The 27,361-nt window shown below is 43.3% G+C and overlaps 1 protein-coding gene across 2 annotated transcripts in view; it reads right to left on the bottom strand.

Annotated features, from left to right (window-relative positions):
• grik4 (glutamate receptor, ionotropic, kainate 4) overlaps window positions 1–27,361 on the bottom strand; it is a gene marked incomplete at both ends in the record, with an annotated part of 204,070 nt that overhangs the window by 95,240 nt on the left and 81,469 nt on the right. For both annotated transcript variants that reach the window (XM_083985474.1, XM_083985475.1), the window contains 3 exons: window positions 5,911–5,964; window positions 9,168–9,346; window positions 18,733–18,898. In XM_083985474.1, coding sequence (XP_083841600.1) covers window positions 5,911–5,964; window positions 9,168–9,346; window positions 18,733–18,898 — 399 coding nt within the window. The remainder of the gene's footprint in view (window positions 1–5,910; window positions 5,965–9,167; window positions 9,347–18,732; window positions 18,899–27,361) is intronic.

Genomic DNA, 27,361 nt, shown 5'->3' with positions numbered 1-27,361 from the left:
AATTATATCGTAATTTATTTAAAGGGACAGTTCAACATTTTGGCAAATTGGCCCATTGCCATAATTCCTATAGTGTAAGGAGTAGGTTCGTTACCTTTAATTGTTGGTGCAAGCTATTTTAAGAACGGTGGAGCAGAGCTGCTCAGAGCGGTAACACTTTACAATAAGGGTCCCTTAATTAACGTTAGTTGGTACATTATTAAGCATTATTATATCAACTAATGTGTTAATTAATGCTGAGTAATGCATACATAATGATAACTAATAACATTATTCACCTTTTAATTTTTTTTAAATTATATTTTTTGGCCTTTTTGCCTTTATTGGATAGCACACAGTGAGATAGACAGGAAAGGGGGAGGCAGAGAGAGGGGGAATGACATGCAGGAAAGGTCTGCCCGACGCGGGATTGGAACCGGGGACGCCTGCGTTGAGGACTGTAGCCTCTACATGGGGCGGCCGCTTTAACCACTGCGCCACGCACCGCCCCACGTTTTAATTTATTAACTAACTTTGAGTAGTAAACATTAATTAACTGCTTACTAATAGGCTACATTAATTAATATGTTTCCTAATCCTAAGTAATACATAATAATGATTGTTAATATATCTGTAAACAGTTAATTAATGCTTAATAATGTACTAACTAACGTTAATTAAGGGACCCTTATTGTAAAGTGATACCCTCAGAGCTACGCTACGGAGGCTCATGGGATTTCTTCGTTTCCCTCATCAAACTCATCAAATACGCAATCCAACAACTCCAAAACGCTCTGGTGGACAAGTTGTGACCTGCACATTCACCACGCTATGAGATAATAACGGAACATTATGAGACAGAGTTGTTTTCGAGGTAAATGCAGATACTGCTTGATGAAAAACTGCCCCCGACGAAAACGCACATCAGCTGTTTTGCATGAATTTACCTCGAAAACAACTCTGTCTTATAACGTTCCGTTATAATAAGTGACTATTGTACTATAAGATCAAAACAAAATGAGCGTACTCCTCTATGTTATCACAAACATGTTGGATGATTCAAGACTGTGTGATTGGACAATTATTGCATTGCACTGAAGATGTAGTGTGGGATATTTAAGTGAAAAAGCAAAACAAGACTACACCGAAGTACATTGCCCTGGTACAACCCCAATGCATCATAACTGAGTTTCCCAGTGAACACCTGTGATTTCAAAATTAGACCAGTTGCAACAAGGTTATAAAATATGTATGAACTCCACGGCTTCCTCAGTTCTGGCTTGGGTTGTGTTCAAATGCAACATGGCAACACATAGGGAATTGTGTTATTTCTATAGGAGACCGTGTTGACAGTCAAGCAGTGTTTGACTGTCTTTGACTTTGTAAGCATGGAGTTACATAATAAAAGCACCACCACAGTATTTCAACACTGTCTGACTGCAGGTCAGTTGTGGGTTCTATATATATATTTCAGATTATAGGATTATTTTCTAGCCAGTGTCCTGTTGTTTATTAAATACTATTTGCTGCACAGTAAAGACCATCACATAACATCCTGCTTTGTACTCTCAGAGTTTTTCAGTGTTTGAACAAATGGTAAACGCTGTCATTTGTCCGCACAGGGCAGTCCCATGAAATAACGCAGTGTACTTTAATGAGAGGATGAAAAAGTGATCCACACATTCGATGCAATACTGCCAGACAGTGAGTTTGGAAAATGGCCAAACGATGAACTGAACCGTGAGAGGATATAATAAAGACTTGTTCCAATCTTGTGGTGAACATTGTGCACAAGCAGCACACCCATTTAAAATCACAATAAATAGGATGGATCACTCAGTGTGGCAACTAAAGGGGACAACGGTGCTTCTATTATTCCTCCCACAGCTTTTGCATTATGTCCAAGGCTGCCAGGGGCGCAGTGCTAACCATTTTAATGATGTTAGCTGAAGCTATTAATGATGCCGTCACTGAGCAATGGCTGGATTTTAAGAAAGTGCTGGTGATGGGCACAGGACGGGCGGGGGTGGGGGTGGGGGGGTTGCGGGGTCATATAATATCTATTATGATTATGAATCTGTGCGCCGTGCTCTGCCCTCCAGCAGGCCTGCACAGCGGCAACGGAGGAGAGTGACGACGAGTGGACTTATTTAGGTGGTGACACAAAGGAAAGACATGCAGAGTGAAGGAAAGCAGAGAGAGAAAAGAGAGACACAATGAGAGAAGTGACTGTGTCAAGAGCTGTGGAGGAAAACACGAAGATGGCAGCAGCCCACTCTTAATGAGTCATAAATCAGCTTGATATGAATCATCTCTACAGTGCTATTAGAGCAAAGTGTTTCGAACCTCATTAATTTCCATTAGGGAGCGGCTATCTGGTAAGTTTACTATTGCATCAGATTTTCTTACGAGGAACATCTTACGAGAGCTCTCACGTATCCCATCACCCCCATGTGCCTAAGATCCATTATACTCACATTTGAGGTCAGCACTTCTCATGTCCAGAAGTTCTGTGCTCAGACAATTGCAATGGCTCATTTGAGACGGGATCACACAAAGCACAAATGGCGGCCAACCTGTTGTTGTTCTCACCCATGAGTACTCACTGTGCCATTACTGTACTACGCTATTATGACTGCTCACTACTCAGGGGAAGAACCATAGTACCCACAGTCGAGCTCTGACGGACACATACACATGCCTAAGTAGTCAAAGCCTCCTCTTTGGTTAGGGTGACTGTATTTTGATTTCCAAAAAGTAGAAAAAAGAGCTCCGCCATCTGGATGATACAATACTTTAAAGAGGAACTATTATATGCAAGTCTGGTTGCTTTTCTTCTGTTTTGCTATAACCATCCACCTGATCGTGTGCATTTGTTTTGAACAAAGCTGGCGAAGAATCAATCCATTGCAGTGGATAACATTATATAACATAATACGATGTTACAACGTGTATATTTGTGTTGTCTTATCTATCATAAACAAAAGATTGCTGGTTACGGAGCGCAGAGACGAGAGCTGGGACGCTGGGGCGGCGGCCAGGTACTACACTGATGTTGCAAGGTTGGTTTTCAGCCATGAGACGCCAGGTGGAAGAAAGAGAGCCTCCGTTCTCACTCGTTACAAGTCACAAGTCATGTAGTTAACTATCACAATTACTCTGGAGCTTTTTAATTAAAACGATCCGGTCGTTTTGGCTAATGCTGCGTTCCAGGTAGGCTTTTGAAACCGTAAGTTACAGCTTCAAGTCACGACTTACGACTTTGTAGCGTTTCAGGCAACCCACTCGTGTTTTTCCGACCTGTTTTACCTGTGAAAGTCACTATAACGGCCACTCGTAACTTCTGACCCGTGAACTCGTACCAGATCGAACTGGTACCACTTCACAGGTCGGAAAAACACCGTGTTACAGGTTGCCTTGAACGCACCATAACTTCTTGTCAGCCGATGGAGTTAGCAGGCCCCGCCCTCGTCATGGATCTATTGGTCCTCGTCCCTACGTCACCACATTCACGCGCATCCCTTGGCTGCACACACAGCCCTGCATGCCGTTCTCTCTCCTCATTGGATAAAACTTGTAGGATACAAGAAAAGTTTTCTCAGGGACTGAGAGACCCGTGTTTCGGTCCAAACACTCCATGTAAGTGATTCCCGTTGGAAGATATAACTATTTAAGACTTATATTAACACAAAAATATCGCTTACTTCTGCTTTAAGGTAAAAATGTAGCATAGTCATGGGAATAATCCTGCTTAGTTCCTCTTTAAAGCAGATATCAGTGGAATGTTTTTGTTAATATAAGTCCTAAATAGTCCTATTTTCCGTCAGCAATCACTTACATGAAGTATTTCAGCCTAAACACGAGTCTCTCCGTCACTCTGCTCTGCTGTAACACGAGGAGAAAATTGTCCTTGTGGGATACAAGTGTTATCCAATGAGGAGAGAGAACGGCATGAAGGGCTGTGTGTGCAGCCAAGGGATGCGCGTGAATGTGGTGACGTAGCACGAGGACCAATTGATGCCTGACAAGGGCGGGGGCTGCTAACTCATGGTGCGTTCAAAGAAACTCGTACTTTGTGTTTTTCCTTCCTGTGAAGTCATACCAGTTCGATCTGGTACGAGTTCACGGGTCGGAAGTTACGAGTGGCCGTTATAGGGAACTTTCACAGACAACAGGATGGTAAAAACACGAGCTACGGGTTACCTGGAACGCTACCAAGTCGTAGTTGTGACTTGAAGCTGTAACTTACGGTTTCAAAAGCCTGCCTTGAACGCAGCATTAGCCGAAACGGCCGTGAAGCTGATATCTGCTTTAAGTTTACACAAAGATGCCTCATCATTTTAATATACCGGTATTTAAAGTATGCCTCATCTGTATGGATGGAAAATTCAGTTGTACAACAAAATAATATTTATATCTATAACCAAAGACATACGTTTGGATTGGCTTCAGAGGTTATTCAACATGCTTTATTATGCCTAAAATAATCTCTCTTTAACGAGTCTCAATGGTACACAATAATTAAAAAAAAAAAAATCAGTGGAATTAAATAACATTTAAAAAATCAACAAATGTGTCCCAACCAGGATGTTTTTCTGTAATTCATCCATATAGCTACACTTACGCCAGTAAGGACTTAGAAGTTACTGCAGCATTTTGTAATGAGAGGCAAAGCTGCCCCGACGTCTGCTCGCACACAACAAAGTATCGTAGTATCCCGTGGAAAGTGCCAGTCAATTCAAGTACATGGTTAATGGTCCCGTGCAAAAACAATGAAAATCGGACATTTCACAAATTCATAAACCTCCCAGCCGGACTAGTAATATTATTAATGTAGCATTTAATTAATCCAGCTTTTACCCTAACAGATTCAACCTTCTGTGATACAGGGGATGAAGCGTTAAAGAAGTGGCTGTTATATCTCAGTGGTAATGATTCAGCGATTGACCTGCTTCTGCTTTCAAAGCAACTTTGCAAAGAAACACTCCCTTCAGCTGCCTCTCTCAGCTCTTTCTCTTTCTGCCTCTGTCACCTCTTTTGAAGCCACTGTACCTGTAAACAACACGCAACATCCAGTGTGAAGCCTCCATCACAAAGCCACATGAAAGAATTATGTTTATGAGTTTATGAGTGAATTAAAAGACATTATAAAATGGATGAACACTTTCCCAAATGTTGATTCACATCAAGGGACAAACAGTTAGAAACAAGCAGGAACCATCATGAGGTGCAATCTGGGTAATGAAAAGCAATTGAGAACAAGACTTTACACAGTGCCGGTTTAGTTTGCAGCTATAACTGAGTAAATCACCCACAAAATACTCATTAAAAATGTACTGTGTTCATTCATACTGTACTGAAGGTAAAGAAGGAAGAAAGAGAGGAAAAAGAAAGAAAGAAAGAAAGAAAGAAAGAAAGAAAGAAAGAAAGAAAGAAAGAAAGAAAGAAAGAAAGAAAGAAAGAAAGAAAGAAAGAAAGAAAATGCTTCAAACAGCTTGCATACATGTTCAACCCAGCAGCACAGGTGGATTATTACTTATTAACCCTAATTCTTCAGTTCTGGCCAACAAATGTTTAATGGAGTCATGGTGAGCTTGACCTTTGACCTTAAACCACCAAATTCTAATGAGATCATGTTATCCAAGTTAAAGTTTGTGACGTGAAATCCCCTCCATCTGTTCCTGTGCATTCACAACAATGGCCACAGCTGCTGAGGCATAAAAATGGCAGCAGAAACAATAACCACAACAACAACGTTACCCCCGCGATTAAATCGCTCGTATTATTCATGTCTTTGATTCGATCGCTCATTCATGTGGATGACAACTGAAGTGTTATATATTACACACGACAGCAGCACAGCATTTGACGAGCTGATGTGCTCCCATGAGTGTGGAAACAATATTGCCCAAACCATCGGCCATTTCTTACCATTGAGGTGAAGATGTAAGTGTAGTAGACAGACAGCATCCCCAGCTCTGATGCCTGCAGCGCAAAAGACAAGAAGGGCGAAAGGGGAGAGATAAAGAAAACTGTAAGAGAAAGAAGGCACAAAAGACACAAAGCAGAAACTTGAGGATTAGTTCACAAAAAAAAGATGCGAAGAGGTCAGAAGAAGTAGAGAGGGGGAGAGGGAAACCAAAAAGGAAAAAAGAAGAGAGTGAAGAATAAAAGAGTGCAGAGGGAAGGGGGTAAAAGTTGAAAGTTCAGCGATTCAGTGAAACTCCAGGCTCTACAGAAAACTGATCAAATCCACATCTTGATAAGACCAGACACACTCTTATCTGACGATGGTTCTCAATGGAGCAATTAATTTTCTGAGGTGCATTAGTATGCTGCTCAACACTGTCTTACAATTTGATTAAAATAAAGTCGCAGAGACGAGCGGTTGTGAAGGACAGCATGAACTTTTCAGAGTTTTCGTTTCATTAAAGCCATTTGCAAAAATAAAATCATCCAGCAACAGACTTCTGTTTAATCACGCTGCAATGCACATTATGATTAAAATCAATAAATATCATGTAGTTCACAAATCATCTTTTAATCCCGAGTGAAATTCTTCCTGAGGATGAATTAATCCTCGTCGTTACTGAATGAGTGCCTTAACCACACCTGGCTCTATTCAAATGAACATTTTTTTCATAATAAACAGTCTCGACACTGTCATTATTCTAAGGAGATGGTTTAATAACAGATATTTGGCTGCGTGGGTGATAGTACAGCATTAGGTCTATACGTCACTCAAGTTCATGAATATTCAGCGGAGGTGCTCTGCAGGTGAAATAATAACAGTAATTTCTTCCAAATTCATGTTTCATTTTTAACCTCTGGATGATATTTGATGATGTCTGTACAAAGTGTTCCCCTGTAAGTGTGTGAGGCAAATAAAACCGCCGTAAGCATGGCGGACCCACGGAAGGTAACTGTTACACTTCAGGGAAGTTGTTTGCCAGCATCTGTCCTGGGATTTCGATAATAAGATCATAATGGAACAAAACCGATGATTATTTTTGTCTTTTTTCTTCATTTTACACAGAAAATGGAAAGTACAAGCACAGAGTCTTTGCCTCGGGTGACCTGTGTTTTTAATATTGCCAAACAAAGTGGCATCATAACCTTTTGCTTGCTGCCCACATCCCATTCAGAAGTCACAATACGACCAAAACAAGTAAGGCTGATGAAAAATATCCACTTGGTCTTCTTTCACCGCGTCCATAATGAGCTTCCCTCCTACTTTCTGATCTTCTTGTTTTTCTACCGCAGCAGATGGTCAGAGTGCACACGGTTCTACAGCTGCCTCTATATGCTGGGCTTGCTATCTATCCCACTGTACAGCTGTGTGCAACAGTGGACGCCTGACTGAACGAGATTACATTCAGAATGCAAACACTGCTGACCTAAACCCCTCTGAATGCTAAAACCTCAGAGAGTGGAGACCTTTGTGTGACGATGGTTTGATGTAAGATGTAAACACACAAATAAGAGGCAACGTCTTGCAGGACAAAGGATGAATCTGTCCCTTCAGACAAGCTGGGCACTCTTATCATCATCTGAGACTGGAAAAAATATGGCCGGCGCGCAGCTTTGATATGTTTTTGGCAACTCGGCGCTTAACATGGAGGGGCGGGACTTCCAAGTGTCCCGGCTATCCCAGCTGCAGGATTGTCTCTGGACAAAACAGTCAAGAGTGACAAATCGCACAGACAAATGAGAGCGAGATAAAGGGATGGACGCCAAGACCACACGGGAGGAGAGGTGCGAGGCAATTAAGAGAAAGTGAAAGTGACTTCTTTGCATATAGACGGAGAACAAAAAGTGAGAAACAAAGCAACTCCGTGTTGGAATTGAAGAGGCGGACGGGAGGAGAGGAGAGGAGAGGAGGGGAACAGAGCAGAGAAATCCCACTGCGGCTTCCTGCTGCTCTGTGGCCCAGGGTTTCCATGGTGACTGGATGACCACTGATGGCAGCATGAACACTTGACTGAGGTGAGAGATTGAGATTGAAGACAACGGCGAGATAGAAATAGAGAGAGACTATAACGGAGAGAAGCCGAGGGAGGAAAGAAGTGGAGAGGGAGAGAAACATCTCTCCTGCTCCCAGAGCACCTTCTGTCTCCAGCTATTGTCACCTCCGCTCTCGCCATCCATCCATCGTCTTCTAGAAATAATGAGGTGTATATTAATTACTAAGAGACCATATGCCGCTGCCAAACACCCTCGCTGCCTCTGCTCCCGCACTCACCTTTATTGATGCCATAAAGGCTCTTTACAAACACACAATCTCCAATCAGGAGATGCTTCAGCAGTACACTGGAGTCAAAGTGCTCAAGGTCTTAATAATGTTCTCAGACGTTAATTAATATTTGTATGTGCAGTTGGTGGGGGAAGCACAATCAGTAAAGGTCATTTTGTTATGCTACTGACAGAGTCACTCACTAACATTGTCAGATGGTTTTCTTTGTTGGATGACACTTTGTAGTTTTGCATATTACATTTATAGTTACATATTTATGCAAAAGAGAAGCAAAGCAATGGATGCAAAAAATTGATAAGAAGGACATGGAAGAATCATCTCAGCTCTTCATTCGCTTCACTGAGTTACAGAACAGATTGTTTTCATCCAGAACAGGGACTGTATTAGAAAGGAGACAAAAGGACTCCTTCATTTTTGGGGGTCTGTTTTCACTCACTCTCACTTGTGGATGATGAATCAGTGCAACACAGCTCATCCATTTAATTTGATGTAACAAGTTTGTTTGATGAGATTGAGTCAATTCATTTGCTTCATTTAATTTTTTGGACACTTGTTTGTCTGCGTGCACTGTCACTGGGTATAAATTCAAACCAGAAAATAGATCATGAAGGAAAACGAGGTATTATTTCTTGTAGATATTCTGCACATTATTCCTTGAGCCATGTATGGAACACAACCTCTATCTTTACAGGTCAAAACTAAGGACTCGTCAACTTTTTCCTCCAGTTGAAGAAATTCACTCTCAATATATACAATAACTTTTATCTTTGAACACTTTCTGCCCTCGGCATTTTTCCGTTATTTTTGCTTTTGGAGAGATGAGAATTATATAAATGTGGATCTTGGGAATTTTCCTAACGGTACAAAGTTAAGACTTTATATTATATATATGGATTTAAAAATAACATGGCTATCACGTAAAAACCATACTAACCCGTTCCAAAATGATATGTGACATGGTGGCGTTGGCATCAACTATGATAGTGGCAGTCTTGTCATCTCTTATCTCCTTCAGCAGCGGGGTCGGGTCCTTGCTGTCATCAAGCATGCGCACTGACAGAGTCTCCTTGGAGATGAGGAACTGCCTGAGGAGCTGCTCCAGGTTCAATAAGCCTGCCGGTGAGACACACACAGAGGAGGAAGAAGAAGAAAACACATAAGGAGGTTGCTTGTAATGAAGGGAAGACTCTACAAGGAGATGGAGCTGTACTGTAATAGTCTTTTTTTTCTTTTCTTTTTTTCAAAAGTTAAGAAAATACATGACCAGAAAAGTTAAGGAAAGTGAGGCAAATCTGGGAAATGCAGTATAAACTTAGGTAACAGTACGACAGTAGTTAACTGTCCTGAAATACTACTTAAAGGGGTAAGCTACAAGTTTAATTTGAGAATTTCAAAGAAGTTGATGTGAGGGTCTAAAGGCAGAGGATGTTGATGTTGTTAAAGGTGTACAGAAATGGCCGTTTGTCCTGTTTGTCGCGCCGAGTTGTCACGAGCTGCAACACGAGTTTACCCGAGTGAGGAAAACGAATTTGATTGGTCGTTATCGAGCGGGCGGGATATTCAAAGCTCGGGGCGAGCCCGAGCTCCGTGTGTGTGTGCGTGTCTCAGACGTTTGAATGACGGATGATGGATCCAATATCAGTGGCTGATGAATCGTGTACAGGCTGACGTATAATCCGTGCGCCTGCATTATCCAACGCGAAAAAAAACAAACACACTTTCATCCCGGATTTACTCAAAAATAGAATTTTGCACAAAGTTTGGCCTACGTCGTCTGAAAGATGAGTTATTACATTATTTTTATGATCCAGAGTGGGCTTAAATTCAGTTTTCTTTTCTGTACACCTTTAAGACAAACTGTTTAACAGGTTATACAAATAAAATTGCTGCCCTTGGCTTGCCTAATTCCTCCCGGTCAGTAGCCTAGGTGCCTACTCTAGCTCCAACCTTCAATCGTACTGGTTGCCAGGTAACGCCTATGGGAGCAGCTAGTAGCTCAAGCTAAAACCGTATTTAACGAGCAGCAGCTCTGGTGTTGACAACGGACTGGAAACACATCTGAATCATTTCAAACTAAACTCACCTGCAGACGAACCCCACAAACCCGCAGCATCACGCCTGCACCGGAAACGCAGTACAGTACCGGATGACTGTTAGTTAGCATTAGCATTAGCTCCACCTCACGTGACATCAACGTATATTAATGCTGTTGGCGCGGAGATCATTTCATGTCGACGTGGCCAACATAACCAGATGTAAATATTTATATATTTTGGGCCCGTCAAAATGCATAAAACGATAATTTATATACTATAAAAAATCAGAAAATGTAACAATATAATAATAAAAACTTTTATCCTACACCCCTCTAGATGTTCTGTGGATGTATTATTTTTGAAAAAAAATATTGTTTTAATGATAAAGTTGTAGCTATAACCTTTAAAGCAGAAGTAAGCGATCCGGTGGTTTTGGCTAACTTCCTGTCAGCAGATGGAGTTAGCAGTCCCCGCCCTCGTCCCTACGTCACCACATTCACGCGCATCCCTTGGCTGCACACACAGAGAGGACCGCCCCTTTATGTCGTTCTCTCTTCTCATTGGATAAAGGTTGTAGGATACAAGGAAAGTTTTCTCCTCGGCTTACAGCAGAGCAGAGTGACTGACAGACCCGTGTTTCAGACCAAACACTCTATAGAAGTGATTGCTGTCGGAAGATATAACTATTTAAGACTTATATTAACACAAACATTCCGCTTACTTCTGCTTTAAAGTACAGTATGCCTCTCCACTTGTTTCCTGACAACAACCAATCCATAAAAAAGTTTCCATGCAAAACGAGACTGGTTTCCTTAAAATGCAATTAATGTAAAGCCAGCAAATACGAAGGGGGCATTTCAGTAACGTCTCTTGTGCTCCATCCCATGGTAATAGACCGTTTGACTTCAGTGAGGTAAGTGGGATTTGCCCTAATTAAAGCATAGCAGACCTAATCAAAATGCTCCCAGCAGCTTTTCACTAGTCACTTTGCATCCATATATTAGCAGACCCTGAGAGGTTATTGGGGTAATTTTCCACATAGGTGTTTGAAATAATTTGTGAGGTGTGTTGGAGTGATAAAACTACAACCTGCCGCAGCATGACGACGCTTAAGTTACGCCAGCCTCACCTTGGCAATCTGGCTCGATGTCATTGCACTCATATAAAAACTATTGGCACAGAGATTTAACATGAGAGGGACGTAACTTTGTGGAGAAGGCATTAGCAGAGCCTCTGCCCACTATTTCCATTATTAAGTAGTAATAAAACGTCCGTTCAGACTTTGCGTCAACAGATATTTTATGTGATTTCTGCCACGGCGACAGCGCTGCAGTTCATCTGTCACACCGAGGCCAATTCTGGTGTAGCATTAGTTATCGAGCTGGCTCCTTTAGCTTCTCCACAGCACATTAACACACGCTACAGTGCGGTCCCAGTCACCAGCATCATGTCTAATAGCTTCTGTAATTATGTCTCAGCGTCAGCCTCTTTCTCAGCCTGGCCCTGTATGGAAGTATATTACAGTGTGTGTGTGTGTGTGTTTGTCTCCCTGTACCTACCTGGCTCCCTGTGTCTGTGCACTCATGAGACATCATTCCTGCTTGCTGCTCGCTCGCTCGCCTGTGTCTCAAACCTGTCAGATCAGCTTCCTCGGTAGTGTAACGCAGAATAACTTTGATGAGCTTGAAATAGCTTCTGCTGAACTGCCCTCTTTGTCTGCCTCCTGCATCCACTCGCTATAACTTCTTGCAGAAAATCAAATGCAATTTCACGTCGAGTTCATGACATTAGACGGTGCTCTGTACTAGATACATACAGAGTGACATAGAGGTAAAGCTCTTAGTGTTCTGGCTGCATGGATTTTGCCACCAGGGCGCTGTTTAGCAGCCATGTTCTTCCCTCGGTTTCTGGTGAACTAGTTTCAATCAAATGAAAGAAATGCAGCTGAATAAAAAAAGAAATTGCTCCTCTTTTGTTTGACTTGTAAAGGTCCCTGTACCGAGGAAACAAGTTCCGCAGGCGGGTGTGTGAGTCTGTGTCCTTGTACTTGTATATTTATGAGGACCAAGGTTAGGACAATTGAGTGTGAGGACATTTCGGAAGTGAGAATATTTCAGCTGGAAGCCTCCACTTGGCAGGACTGTTCCGGTGTTTAATTGGTTTTCTAATCAAGTTCAGAATCAGGTTAACATTTTAATCAAAATATTGTAAATTAATTAATGAACAACTTCACATTGTGCTTTTTCATTGTTATGGTAATGCCTGATTTACAGGAAACACTATTCATAACTGTATCTAATCTGTATCTAACTGAATCAGCCTCATGGTTATCTGTGGCCTCCCTGCAGCTGGAACAGAGCATTTCCTATTGTTTTATCCTCTTGCTTTAGTGTGTTAGCAAACATCATCATGGTTTTTTACTATGGACTGAAATCTAAAAGACTAAATTCAGAAAATTCCACCCCTCAAAATATCATTTTTGTTGACCTCCAGTAGTTTCACTTGTCACTTTGCTGCAGTGGTGTTCAGTACAGGTGTCCCCCAGCCAGGACCTCATGACATCACACAAGAGTAGGAGTAATTGCGGCCGAGCACGTAGCTTGAATCTGGGGGGAAATGAAAGAGGGTCCTCACAAGAGCGGAAGAACACACCTTTGTGTGTGTTAGCGAGACTAAACTCCCTCATTGTCATGGATGACACATGGCTCCGACTCTCTCTCAGGCGCACAGATAAAGGTGAGGGCTGACATTCAACTTAGGCAACCGCTCATTTACCTTTCCCACACCCAAGCAAACAAACACACACACACACACACACTTTTGCAGAGGCACAAAATACCCCAAAAGAAAATGCCGCCGCACCACAGGAGCTCGGGTAGTGTAGAAACATTAAACTAGTGTGAATATAACACAGCAGCTCCATGTGGTTTCCTTCACAGGTGTAGGTGAATTATACATTATAATGAAACCTTTGTCACAGATGAAGCTTTTAACACCCCCCCCCCCCCCCCCCCCCCCAAAAGCTTTGATGACAGCCGTACGTTATGTTCACTCTTCATTTCGCCTTGAGCAGACAATAAGACCTACCTGTGTGAATTTTTCCACCTCTGGGGCCACGGTGTTAAAACATTGTCGACAAGATGTCTGAGAATGTCTGAGGGCATTATTTCATTAACGCAAAGTGGAGTCATCGCGGTCACAGCGAGGTGGTGTCGATCTGACGCGCTCCTGCTGATCATTCCCACTCTTCTACATAGTATATGGCACTATGGAAACTATGAATGACTTTGGTCCATTTGCGGATGTTTTTAATATGATGTTACCGCAGGAGGAAGGGGAAGAGCTTTATTGCTTAAAAGGCCGAAGACACGGTGTGCAGAAGAAGTTTGTCTGAATTATTGGGTCATAAAAATGTGATCTGATCTTCATCTAAGCCACAGAGAAATAGTGTCCCTGAGCTACTATCACGCACACAATTGCAATCTTCTGTGTCTTTATTGAACTCACTCATTAAACATTCACAGTGCTGGTAGAAAAAAGTAAGTGAACCATAATAACTGGTGGAAGCTCCTTTGGCACTAATAACCTTTATTTATATACAACCACTAAACCGTAAGATACTTTGATAAACTTGGGAATTCATTTTCCCCTCGATGAAGACAAACCGTCCAGGGCTGGAGGCAGCAAAACAGCCCTGAATCATCATCCTCCATCCAATGTACTCATTGTGTTTTCATTGTGCTAAACAATTCAATCTTAGTTTCAGCAACCCACAACTTTCTGGTAGCGTTGTGGGTTGTGGGCAGATTTGTATACAACTATGCACTGTGATGTGTTTCTGGTAGTTTGTAACAGCTCCAATGATCCCTTAACCTTCCTCTTGTGTTAGGGTCACCACCGACCTGTTTTTATAGGTTTTTAATGCATAGAAGTACCACATAAATTAGTTTGTTCCATCTTTTCCAGCTTTTTGACTTCGTCAGGAACCTCTATTTAAACAAAATAAAACACAAATTCTTAAATGCCCTGGTTAAATTTATGACATTTGTGTGGTTAGGGTCGGTTTTGACCCGGTTATAACGATAAGAACAATAATTAGAGTTAAAACTGAAATCCTAAGTGCAAAACCAACCTTTTTATGGATAAGAAAGCCTAACAACGAAACGAATGGGATGATAAATAATTGTTTAACACAAGACGAAGGTTAAGCTGTTACTCTGTGCTTCTTTGTTATGTTACTGTGCTTATGGAGTCATCTAAGGTGATCGCCCACCTCTGGGGAGAGTAGCAACAGAACTGTATTGTCTCCATTTACAGAGAGTTTGTGTGATGGTGGGATGATAAATATCTAAACTCTGAAATGACTTTTTAAAAACACTTTCAGCTTCACAAAAACCAACCATTCTTGATAAAAATTCTAAGATGCTTTTTCTTGCTTTTTTTCCTGCCTCTGTAGGTGGCTTGAATTACTGCTAAGAGGCAAAGCAGTTCAGGTGGAAACGCTCCATAAATGGCCTCTACAGCATGATTCATAAAGGGTGTTTGTAAGTGTTTTAATTTTGTCCTTTAAACAGTCAAATAAAACATAGTGGGAGAGAGGAAGGAATGGAAAACACAAAAGCTGCCTGCTAGGTTTTAACTCTGAATGTCACACAGTGGGTTTCCATCCAACACTTTTTATGCGTATTTTCACTTTCCACATAAATCTCTAAATGCCGAAAAGTAAAGTAAATCAAAATATTGAAAAAAGGAACATTTTAAAATTTGTCTGAGGAAGAAAAGTTGGTGAATCAATAAACAAGATGTGATGGAGACAGGCTTGAGCAAATACCGTGTGTACTGCATGAAGCACGTAACTAAGGAATCAGCATAAATGTCATGTTTACACACTGCTCTTTGCTGTTTGAGATGTGACTGATTCTCTGTTAATTACATCCTCCTCCTCCTCTGCAACAGTCCGATGCCGCCCAACTGGAGAATAAACGCCACTAGCTTTGTATTTTGAAGCGCTCAACCCCCTAATACTGTATTTACATAACAGCGATGAAAGGAAACCCGTGCCCACAAGGAGTGTCTTTTATTTGTTTGAATCTGTGCTACATTTGAAACCCTCCCCGCTGTCTGGTGACAACCTGCTCTAAACACATGGCTGTCAATAGATGCCTCCTGAGGTCTTTTGACACGAGTGTGAAATTCGTCTTGATTTTTTCCCCCCTAATTAAGTGAAGACTTTGCATTTCAAACGAACACTGCATATTTCAACATATTACACACTCAAATCATTCTGAGCCATTTGATTTTTACAAAAAGCAACATGAATGAGAAGCTTTTAAAACTTTATTGTGCCGCAAACTGGCACCAACTCAACGATCATCATCTTGAATATTCACATTGGTGCCCCTTTACCTCAGGATCAATAGTAGCCACAGTATGATTACTATTATCAAAGTCATAAATACCATCCCTTGTAATTACTCTGTTAGTGTCATCCTTACACTTCTGTATACAGTACATTGCTGTTCACGAACCATTGAGACATCTCTTCCACCTGACTAAAGCTGATTACAGGTTATTGATGGCATTGCCACACAGAGTGTGAAACAGAGAGTCAGTAGGTGGGCCCTTGATACTGTGAGTCATTGAGAATTGTAATTTATGACAGAGGCATCTAATCACCAGCAGGGAAAAAGAGCATTCACCATAAGGCATGGTGTATTACTGAGCAGATGATGGTGGAAACCTTGTTACAGCAGGTGCCGAAGGTGTTGTTTTCTACTGTAGCTGCAGTGAGTTAAAATGGCAAACTTTGCTCTCCTACTGAGCTTATCAAAGGTGGAAAACATCTCTGCAACCATTTGAGGCCTGTTGAGTTGAGAGGTTTTTGTACCTGCACTGCAGCTGGGGTTAAATTCCAGAGCTTATTGGATGTTCTCTTTCAGCTTTCTGACAGCAACACCAATCAGCTCACTAATGAAAGTGCACTGCTGTACTGTAGCCCTGTGCCTGAGAGCGCTGGAATGGCGTGCATGAGAATGTGTGTAGGTGTATGCATGCAGGCATGCCGGCGAGTTTTTATGTGCGATTCCTTTCATTTACCAAAGGCCACAGACTCACAACATGCCACCACCCAGCCCCCCCGACTCCCACCGCCACTAGCGAGTATTAAAAAAATAAAAAACGACATGGACAGTAGTGTGGCCAGAGTTACAGTGCTGCAGCTGCTACTGCTCACACTGCCATCAATAGCGGAGGTGAGCTAGATTAATGTCCGTCCTGGTGTGCACCATGCCTTTGGGCACAGCTCCCCTTCCCCTTCCCCTCCTGCCTCCTCAGCCATGGCTAGAAAATATTCATGAATTGGCCACGGTCTATTAGGCTGTCACTGGCTCGGGTGATTAATGGGGCTGGCAGATGTGGACGAGTCACCGACAGGAGGGTTGCCAACCGACCGACTGACTGCGCGCGCACGGGGGGGGGGGGCGGGCAGGTAAGAGCTGGGGCCAGAATCGAATGGGCTTCGGCCGATGCTGCTGCTGTTACTGCAGAACATGGACATTAACACACAGGTAAAACAAGTACAAACACATACACAACTCCAGGCGCGCTGCCATTGGCTGCTTTTTGAATCGAATGAACGAGGGTCACAAGAGAGGTTGCAATCAATACAGCCACGTCATTTCCTGGACAGTCTCCCTATTGTTACTAATGTGCAATTCCAGCATGGCCGCCTCTTCCCCTTGTATCACCCCGATCACTCAATTTCAACTCTCGTACATCTGCCAAACAGCCTCTCCTCTCCTCTCCTCTCCTCTCCTCTCCTCTCCTCTCCTCTCCTCTCCTCTCCTCTCCTCTCCTCTCCTCTCCTCTCCTCTCCTCTCCTCTCCTCTCCCCTCCCCTCCCCTCCCCTCCCCTCCCCTCCCCTCCGCTCCTCTCCTCTCCTCTCCTCTCCTCTAATTTCATTCAATTTCCTCTCCCCTCTTAGAGACAGAATACGATCCTTGCCTTCAACCTGCACATCCACACACTACCAGAGGGAAGAAGAAAAGTAATGTTAAAATGAGTTTTCCTCTCCAAACTTGCCAATATTAAAGTCAGAGGGTACCTAAAAGGTTCACTTGTTATCACTGCTCTCGCCAGAACTGTATTCATCAACTCTCTGTGGAATAAATGTCACAGAAACACGATCTGAGCCCCAAATTACAAAAATGATTGACAGGTACAGGAACAGCTCGAAGGAAAAACAAGTAATGATACATGGGTTACGTAGCCGAAATAGATATTTGGTATTATCTTTTTGGTAGGTAACTAATTCTTCCCAGCAACCGTTTCCAGTGTCTGCATAATTATAGCATAATCTCTGGCAAATCGTATAGAAGAGGAATAAAAAGTACCTTCACATTTACAATCATTTAGTGTTTTAAAAACATACAAGCACGGTTCAGTACATATATGACACATGGCGCTTTAGGGGGGACATCTTGGAGGTTATAAATGAAAGGTAACTGCGAAGCAAAGACCATCATGAGACAGTCAAAGAGGAAGTTGAAAGGCAGAAGAACTGAAAATGGAGATGGAGATAGACGGGGTGGGCGGCTCACGGTGGCTCATTGCCATCTCTGCGCTGTCTCACACATGGTTGATGTCTCTGGCCTATTTCCTTCCTTCAAAGCCTCGCGCTGATTAGGAGAAAGGTTAGCAGGTGCCACTCAGGGTCACGGTGCCTTTGTCTAGGGAGTTGTAATTACTCCTCGCTGGACTACAAGAGGGTGGGAACAGGCCATGATTTAATCTTCTTCTCTATTTACAAAAATAACTTCCCTCAAGGAGATTTTCAAGCTTTTTTTTAAGGTCATTCAGTTTAGTATCTGTGGAATCTAATGAGTGCCTTTGACAAAAGGGGGCGGTCAGATCGCTGGTGGATACAGCTAGCAAATGAACTCCGCACTCTCTTTTGTCCGTCTTAAAGACGCGTTTTGATCATCAGCAGGCAGAGATTTAACAGTGTGTGTACACACTACACAGCCTCGCAGGCATCACACTGAGATTGAAGTTTTAAGACCGATTGCGCATGACAGAGTGTAGCCTTAATTATCATTATTTCAATTTAACCATGATGATGACATTGAGCGAGAAGGGAAAGGATTTTGCAGTGAACGTAATTTATTTTGGGATGCACATGTGGAGCGCGCTGCTGTGAGGAGATCTCTAGCTGTGCAGTGCAGCAGCTGCCTCCGAAGGGAGCGTGTCACGGGGTGAGATGTTGATAAGCGCCGCATCTGTTGTCAGAACACAGTCGGCGCGCGCGCGAGGAAGCTTATGCGCGCTAACACGTGTTAAAGGATAGCAGGCATTAAACAAAAAATGTTTGCACTTTGTCGGCAGACGCGGGGAGCACACACACTCCGCAGGTGCGCGCGACGTGGTGTGTTTTTGTCGTGAGGGTGTCAACGGCGTTTAACTCACAGTCAGCCTGGGCACAGATGAGGCAGGCGGTGGTGCCGTTAAAGAAGGTGAGAAGGCCGGCCACGGCCAGGCTGATGTCGGTGTTGGTCGGCCTCAGGTCCAGAGTGGTGAACCGGGGGAACTGGACCTTCAGGATGTCCTCTGGAGCCACCTTGACGTAGGGCACCTGCACAGATAGACACGTGTGTGAGTCTTTATGTTGCATTTCATGTTGCACTCCATTTTAACATTTCACACTTTCTTTTTAAACAGACAGGGCAACCTCAAAGAGATAAAAAAAAAAGAGCAAATGGGTGTGTGAACTGCAGAATAAAAATAGTTCAAATGCCAGAAGAGAGAAAGGCTGTGAGGAAAATCGGTTTAATCTGTTATGATAAACTGCGAGCAAGGAGAACCAAGGGATCTGTGGTTTAACGTGCATATTCAAAAACAGACCGATTTTTTCATGACTGAGGCACCGACGCCCATGTGAAGCACAAGTATGGTCCTAAAAACTTATTTTTGTTCAACTGCCCACACGAACAAGCTCTTGTTAGAGAAATCTTCAGGATACCGCCCCCTCACACACTGTCGTGATTTGTTTATCGCTCTTACATGTACTGCGAACAGCTCAGCTGCGTGTTTCAGGTGAAGCTTTCATGAACACACAGAAAATACCACACCACCAGCCAAACATGTGGAGCAATGTGATGGTATTTTGTGTTGATAGGAGAAATCTTCACTAATATGGCAACCAACCAAACCGGGACATTGTTATTGCTGTTACTTCCACAAAAGAAATACATGACACATTGTTTTATATCCTAATTGGGAGACTTATAGTCAACCACCAGTATTTGGATAGGGACATATTTGTTTGCTTCTGGCTTACTCCAGCACATTAAATAAATTAATAAAAAAGATCCACATCACATGGACAGTGTGGAAAACAACAGTAACTGGACTGTCAAACACAAAGTCTTCAAAGGCCATCATCAAGCCTCCTCATCTGGACTGAGGTCATGTGTCTAACCTGACCAATCAAGATGACTCCCCAGTTTGGCCATAAATATGACATAACATAGTCACTGTTTAGATCTAATGTGCTTCTGGGCCACTAAAAAACCTGTAGAAATCTATCACAGTCCAGAAACATGCAGGGAATATTTGAAAAAACATCACGTCTACTGTATAACACACTGAAATTAGACTGAAAAACAGGATTTAAGACCAGTGAAATACTGAATACCAAGGTGTGTGTGTGTGTACCTTGCAGTCAGAGAAAGATCAGACAGCAGGAGTAGGAAAGCACAGCCAACCGAGCGTTTAGTAAGAATCAATAAATACACAATGCTTCCATAGCAGCTCCACTGTGAGGTAAACAACCTTCAGTGAGAATGACTGCTGTACTTTCACGGCGTTGATTTGCTGTAGCTATATAAATATCTGTATTCCTTAGATGCCCCTAATGAATTTATCATACCACCCCCGCTGTATTAACAGACCTGTCTAACCCAGGCTCATCTCCACTGTCAGAAGGGAGGTTAAGTAGACTGCAGCTAAACCTGAAGCCTTCAACATTTCCCTGAGCGCGGAAAAATAATCCAAGCTGCAGCTCCCTACAAATCTGCTGAACTTCAGGAAATATCATAAATTACATCCACCTTATTGCAGAAACATCTCCCATCTATTTCCCTCAGTTCTCAGTGTGATGATGTGAACAAATACAAACTGCCAGGGCTTACAGTACACTGTCTTTTACTCAGAGATCCACTCCACTGTCATTGTGAAGACAAGTGGCAGCTGCTGGTCTTTCATATTAAACTCAAACAGGGAAATGTGAGAATTATGTAAAACCGAAACAAAGAAATGCTATAGTAGTGTTGTATTTACAGTGTATGATCTCCAGAATGGAAATGAGCTGTATCACCAAGCAAATAAGAAGTGAGCTGCAGTGTGTCTCTCATCTTCACTTGCAAAATCCAAAATGGGATTGAACTCGACAATCCTCCGATGCCGGTGTATGTTTCAAAATAGCTGTCAATCAATATGGGATTCAGCCTTTAGAGCAGTGTTTTTCAACCTTGGGGTCGGGACACCACGTGGAGTCACCTGAAATTTAAATGGGGTCGCCTGAAATGTCTATTAATTGATTAATTTTAAATTACTGATAAAAATATTTCTTTAACAAATTATTATTCTTTTTAAAATTATGATTAAAAACACCACACACAATCTTGAATCTTCTATACTTTCACTCTCTCGAATATGAAGAGTTCAAATAAAATGCAGCATATAAAAATATCTGAGCTGGTGCATCTTGATTGACGGCCGCGATCACGTGATCGCAGGGTCGCCAGAAATTTGTGATGTCAAAATGGGGTTATGAGCCAAAAAAAGGTTGGGAACCACTGCATTAGAGAGATCTTCCAATGTCGCCCCATTGAAGTCCATGGACACTGAGCTTCAACAGGTTTAAAGAACTGAGACGATACAGGAACGTATGAGAAGAAAATCAGTCGACTTGTGATAACTGGCTGATTCTGAATGAACTCTCTTTAGAGATTGTTGTCTCACTGTTGTGTTTACATTTCATTGACTAAAAATGTGTTAAACCACACACATTTTTAGTCAATGAAATGTAAACACAACAGTTCATATCTGACCACTTATGTTTTGACATTTGGAATCAGAGCTTCCTTTGGAGTCTTAGAGCAATCTGGTGAAGCCCCCCCCCCCATGATGCCACCCCATCTCAGGTTGTATGTAACACTACAACGTTGGCGTCCACCACATCACCTCTCCCTTTTACACAGACATCGATCCCTCTCTGCGACTGCCACTGCTGCTGGCCTATACCGCCCCTGACCCCCCCTCTTATTCCACATTGGCACCTTTGATACAGAATGACGAGGCAGAATGAAGCGACATCACCGCCGCCGTTCAAAAGCAGCTAGTGAGGCCTGGGAGGAGAAGAGGAGGAGAAGAGGAGGAGGTGGTGGTGGTGGTGGGGGGCGGTTTACAGGGATAGTGCGAATGAGTGTGGCAGGTGTTGGGTCGGTCAGCTGGCCGGCCACTGCGTCGCAGCGCAGCGGGGCTTGAAGGGGATGCGGGACGACGTGCCGGGTCCGAGAGGAGGAACTGGAGAAGGGAGCCTCTACATCACGGCAGATTGCCTGTCTGCGTGGTTCCCAGCACCCATACATCGCTCCCCCCCCCACTCGTCCCCATGGCCCCTCGATTGGTTTTCCATCCCTGCCCATCAGGGTGCAAATGGAGTCCCACGGGCGTCTGGATGGATGGCGGTGCGGCCACTACTGACAGCCGCTGCTGGAACGCCATTCATCCCTCTCAAGGAGCCCTAAAACCTGGGTAATAGCTGCACACCACACTGGGGAAATGTAGCCCTCTTCAGGTGTGTCCTTCATCTTCCCTGTTGCATTTGTACAATTTCTCTCTGCCCTTTTCTCATTTCTGTCCCTTTCTCTTGCTGTTTCTCTGCGCCCCTCAGATTGTTTGCTCTTTTTTTTCCCCTCCCTCCCTCCCTCCCTCCCTCCATCCGTTCTTTCTTTCCTTCTCAGCACTGCGGACTGGTGCTGGTGCCCGACCCCTTTCATTTAGAAACCTGACACGCTTCAATAGGCTGTATCTGAGGCAGCAGGGGTTTAGAAAGCTGATTTACACACACACACGCACATGCACATGCACATGCACACAGACACACACACACATTCACAGGCACACATACACATACAAAACACCAGATACCACTTTGTCTTTTTCCATCGAATTGGCACACTGGACCCTAACGCTGGAAACACTGGCGTCTCAGGGGAACTCAGACTTGGGACTGAGTCTTGATTCATCATCAAATTCTGCAGCGTGCAGCCTTGATACACTATATATCTCCAACAAGAAATATTGACCATTTTCCCATATGTATACTGGACCCATTTCATTACAATAAAAACTGAATTCACTTTTCTGCAATTTTTTTTTTACTGTGTTTAAAGCTTCTCCTTTTTCCTTTAGCTTTCACGAGGGACCTGTAGGTGAATGTGTCTTAGGACCTCACCTATACATCATACCTAAATACACCCCCTCTGGTTAGAGCAACATGATTAATGGATTGCTAATCTGTAGCAGTCCCTATCCTCATCATGTAGTGGAGTGACAAAGTGTTTTGAATCAGGACTAGAGTTAAAACAGGGGTACTCCAAGCAAGGAAAATCAATCTCCGCATTACTAACAGCAACTTGTCAGCCACATCAAAGTCGCTTGCTAGACCTCTTATCTGCAACCAACAGCTAGTATCAGTCACTCTGCTGGTCGATTAATCCCAAAAAAATAGAAACTAGAAAAAATCTTTCCTACACGTGTCTTGGAAGGGCACGGCCTCAAAGACTCTGTGAAGTTGCATCACTTTCAGCGTAGTTCTCCAGGAAGATATTCAGAGCAGAAAGCTGTCAGATCTTATCGCTGCTTGATTGACTGTCACGGAAAGATGCCGGTCTTTGTCTAGGTTCATGATGATGACAGAAGCTGCTTTCCCTAATCATTATTTTCATTTTAATGAGGCATCAAATGACAATGTGCAACACAAGAGGAGCTGCTCATAGGAACAAAATATCAAGAGTGGGCTTTTATGAACCATTTAAGGATTTTTTTTATTTTTCTCACTTTTATAGTTTTATGTCCTGCAAACGTACCTACAGTCTCACTTTCATCAACCTTGTTTCCAGTTCAATGGTTTTAATAACCCCACCATATGGTATTACACCATCTGCCCAGCTCTAAATGCCAGACCCACAAAATCAGCAACTTGTTTGTTGGCATAATGTAGCAAGACAAGAGTGAATACTGAGCTTAAACTCATCAGGTCGCCATGCAGCACACATGACTGTATGAAGTGACATGAGTGTAGGTTTTGCAGGTTGTTCACATACATGCAGAAGGCTTAGAGCTTTAAGTCAGAACACACAGTCGTCTCTCACAGGAGGCCAGTTCTGCTATGTAATAATAATAAAATAAAATAAAACTCAAAAGGTTAAAAAAAAAAAGATTCTACATGATGAGACGGATGTGAAACAAGCTTTGGAGATATGAATCTATTTGGCTAGGACACAGAAAACTATTATTAAAAGCAATGTAAACAATTTGCAGATGCTAGTAAGCAAGCCGTAGCTCAAAATTAGATCTGAGTGTCTTTTAAAAGCATCTGCTCGGGGCTGTGGTGCTATCGGTGTGGGAGGGAAACTAATTACATCTGAAAATTGTGAAGGGAAGAAAATCTCAGGCAAATAATGAAGCCCAAGGTAACCGCTCCGTTTTTATTAATCTGGTATAGCTTCACTGTAAATAGAACTAAATACCAGGGTGACTGCTGCTGGTGGAGAGAGACAGGCGTAGGCTATATGCGTGTCAGGGGGAATGACTGGCGGGCGAGGAGAGAGAGGGAGAGTGCGTGGAAGTGGAAGAGGAAGAGGAGAGGGACGGAGAGGGCAACCGACAAGTCTGACTGACGGAAGAAGAGAGCAACGAAGAGGAAGACGGAGAAGCTGAGACAGGGGAAATGGACTATAGGACAGGAGGAGGAGGCAACACAAACACTCCTAATGGATATAAACAGAGAGTGAGGAGCGGTGAAGGGCCCGCAATCAGTACTCATTAAATGGTGTCATTGGATTTAGCAGTGTGAGATTTGAGGCTGTTGTCAAAGGCAATCCGTCTCACGTTCTCCTCTTTATTGGTTCATTACTCACGACACACAGTTTCATGGGATTCAATAACAACATCAGCATTTAGCTTTGTTATTGTTTGGTCTCCGAGGGTTACAAATACATTCAAAGTGAAGGCGTTCCATCGTGGCTCTCATTTATTATTAAAAGGATGCAGTAGCCTACTCATTGGGTAATAGAACAGGAAGTCGTAAAAGTTCTTTATGTTATAATCATTATGTAATGAATATAGTCCAGTATTGGACTTTCTGGATGCCGACAGAGATAGACTTATCCATCACACGGTACCGTCAGGGAAGCGTCTAATTGGTCTCTAATTAATTCTGCAGCATGACAGGGAGCCTAAACACACAGCCAGAGTCAAGAGCCATCTTCAGAGACCAGAAGAAGACATCAAGAAGTCTTGTAACAGATCAGCATCATGGTGTCAGAGGACATAGAGGCAGCCGGAATTAACACCACTGTGGCATGATCTCCAAAATGCCAGGGACAACCCACCTGCAAAGCACCTTTAAAGGAGACATATCATGCCCCCTTTCCACAAATTAAAATAGTTCCCAGGTGTCTTAAAGACATGTCTGTGACATGCTTTGGTCAAAATACCCCAAGGATCAAACATCACAGCTCTTTTCATCCTCTAAAAACAGCCCTGTTCAGAACAGCTGGTTTCAGTGTTACTGTCCCTTTAAATGCAAATGAACCACTGCTTTCCCCGCCCCACACCTTCTACCGGTCCCAGGTAAAAGTGGTATTATGCCAATCCTAGAGCCTGCACATTACAGATTTCTTTGTCAGTTCTCACATTTTGGGGGCCAGAAGGCAAAACAAACATCCAGATATATGTTAAAGAGCCTTCAAAAAGTGATATTTCCATAATATGTCCCCTTTAAGAAGCACCAGGGTGCATGTGTAGCTGATGCTAGTTTAAAAAGCAAAGAGTAGTCGTGCCAGATAGTGATGTGATCTAGGTTTTTTTTTAACAGGATGTTCCCATGACACCCCTAACCCTAAAGCACTGACAACCCAAACGAAGCTCTAACACAGACAACAAGGTACAGACTTGTACCATTTCTTACAGCCCCGACCAGTGTGTGTGTGTGTGAGTCCACTCACTCTTCTTCGACGTGTGTGCTTGTTCGTATATATGTGTGCATCTGTGTGCGTCTGTGTGTGTGTGTGTGTGTGTGTGTGTGTGTGTGTGTGTGTGTGTGTGTGTGTGTGTGTGTGTGTGTGTGCATCTGTGTGTGTTTCCTGCAGTGTGACAGAGCGGCTGGCAGGTCTGCAGACAGAGGTTTGACAGGCATTTAATGAGGAAGCTCTCACAGGACACAGGCTTTGCACAAGTAACACATACGCAGACACGTGCACTCCTGCACACACGGCGAGCAGTGGGGAAAGGAAGGCACCTTTCTTTAGCAGCAAAACATACCTAAATCTAATTACAATGTACTTGTGATATTCTTGCCTTAATTACACTGAGAATGCGCTCTGATCTGCTTAGATTACCTATGAAAACAAAGAATAAAATGAAGCAGACACCTCCCACTAAACTGGTGTTGCGTTGTTGGATGTTTGGTGGAAACAGGGCTTGTTTTTTTTTCATAACGCTCACCAATAGCTTCTGATAAACCCTCTTCAATTTCAAGGTTACATTCAAGACGAGCAGTTTGAAATCTAAGCGGGCATTAGTGAGAAGACCGTTGCTCTGAGCCGGAGTGAAGGTGAAAGCTAATTTCCCTTCCGTCCCGTCCAACAAGGTCTGGGTTGCCTCGGTTGTTAAGCTGACAAGTGCCCGAGCCGTTCTGCTACCTGTCCGCTGTGAACCTAACAGGAGCCTCATGCCGGGAGGGGGTCCACGGGGCGAGGGGGAAGGGGGAAGGGGGAAGGGAGGGGAAGAGGAGGTTGGATGTGCAGCAGTGCCATATGGAGAGCAGAGACATAATGAGCAACTACATCTGTTGGCTTGGACTCAGAGGGACGGCAGAACAAAACTCTGTTTAATAAAGTATTACTACCTTTTTATGGGTCTTGGAGCGTGTGCGGCGGCGAGGTTTCAGGGAAAGTTAGCATTGGAGATGTTCATCAGTGATGTTTGAAGTAACTCATTTACATCGGCGCACGTTGACCTGGCTATAAATTAGCATACCGACACATTCTTGGCAGAAAGAACGCACCGTCCTTGAAAAACACTTAGCAATGCGGCCAAGTGGACAGAAGCCACTCAGTCTCTCTTAGCAGGATACGCGGTTTAATTGAAGCTGCACGGAGAAGAGTTTGTTTACTGTTAAGACAGTGGAGCAGAGCTACTCGGTTTGGAGATCATCGGTCGCAGGAAACCAACCGAGAGTGTGGCACAGAGTATGAGTAAGAGTCTGCTTGGTTGAATCCATATTGCAAGTCAGAGAATTATTTTGGCCACTGAGCGTTGGAGAGCAGATGCTGGTGGAGACATTGTCCATCAGTCAGCAAATGTGATGCCAAGACTGGAACTCCAGAGTGGAGTTGGCAAAGGATGGAGTTTCAGGGTGGCAGGAGATGGAAGAGGGTAGGTGGTAGTCTGTTATGACTACCTGATCCCCCTTTTGAACCAAAAAGGTTTATGTGGGATTTGGGGGGGAGCAGCTGCTGGCATTCACTAAACAAATACAAATCTCGAGAGAGGGAGAAGGAAGATGAAACACCAGAATTACGTTTGTCCGGCGCGTGTCGACTCCACCGTATACCGACAATCTCCGTCCCTGATCGCCAGCTCATTCCAGTGTCAGCCCATGCCGCCAGATCTCTATTTGTGGTAGTAATGAGCCTGCATCAAGTCCCCGTGGTGATCGCAGAAGCAGCAGTGATAAAGATGAAGTGGGGCTGTGGATCCCATGGTGCCTTTTAGGAGAGTGGAACATTGACCACGAGATCTC

The sequence above is a fragment of the Trachurus trachurus genome, assembly GCF_905171665.1.
Source record: "Trachurus trachurus genome assembly, chromosome: 13".
Taxonomy (NCBI): domain Eukaryota; kingdom Metazoa; phylum Chordata; class Actinopteri; order Carangiformes; family Carangidae; genus Trachurus; species Trachurus trachurus.
The sequence above is the reverse complement of the archived record's forward strand: the minus strand, read 5'-3'. Positions and strand labels throughout refer to the sequence as shown.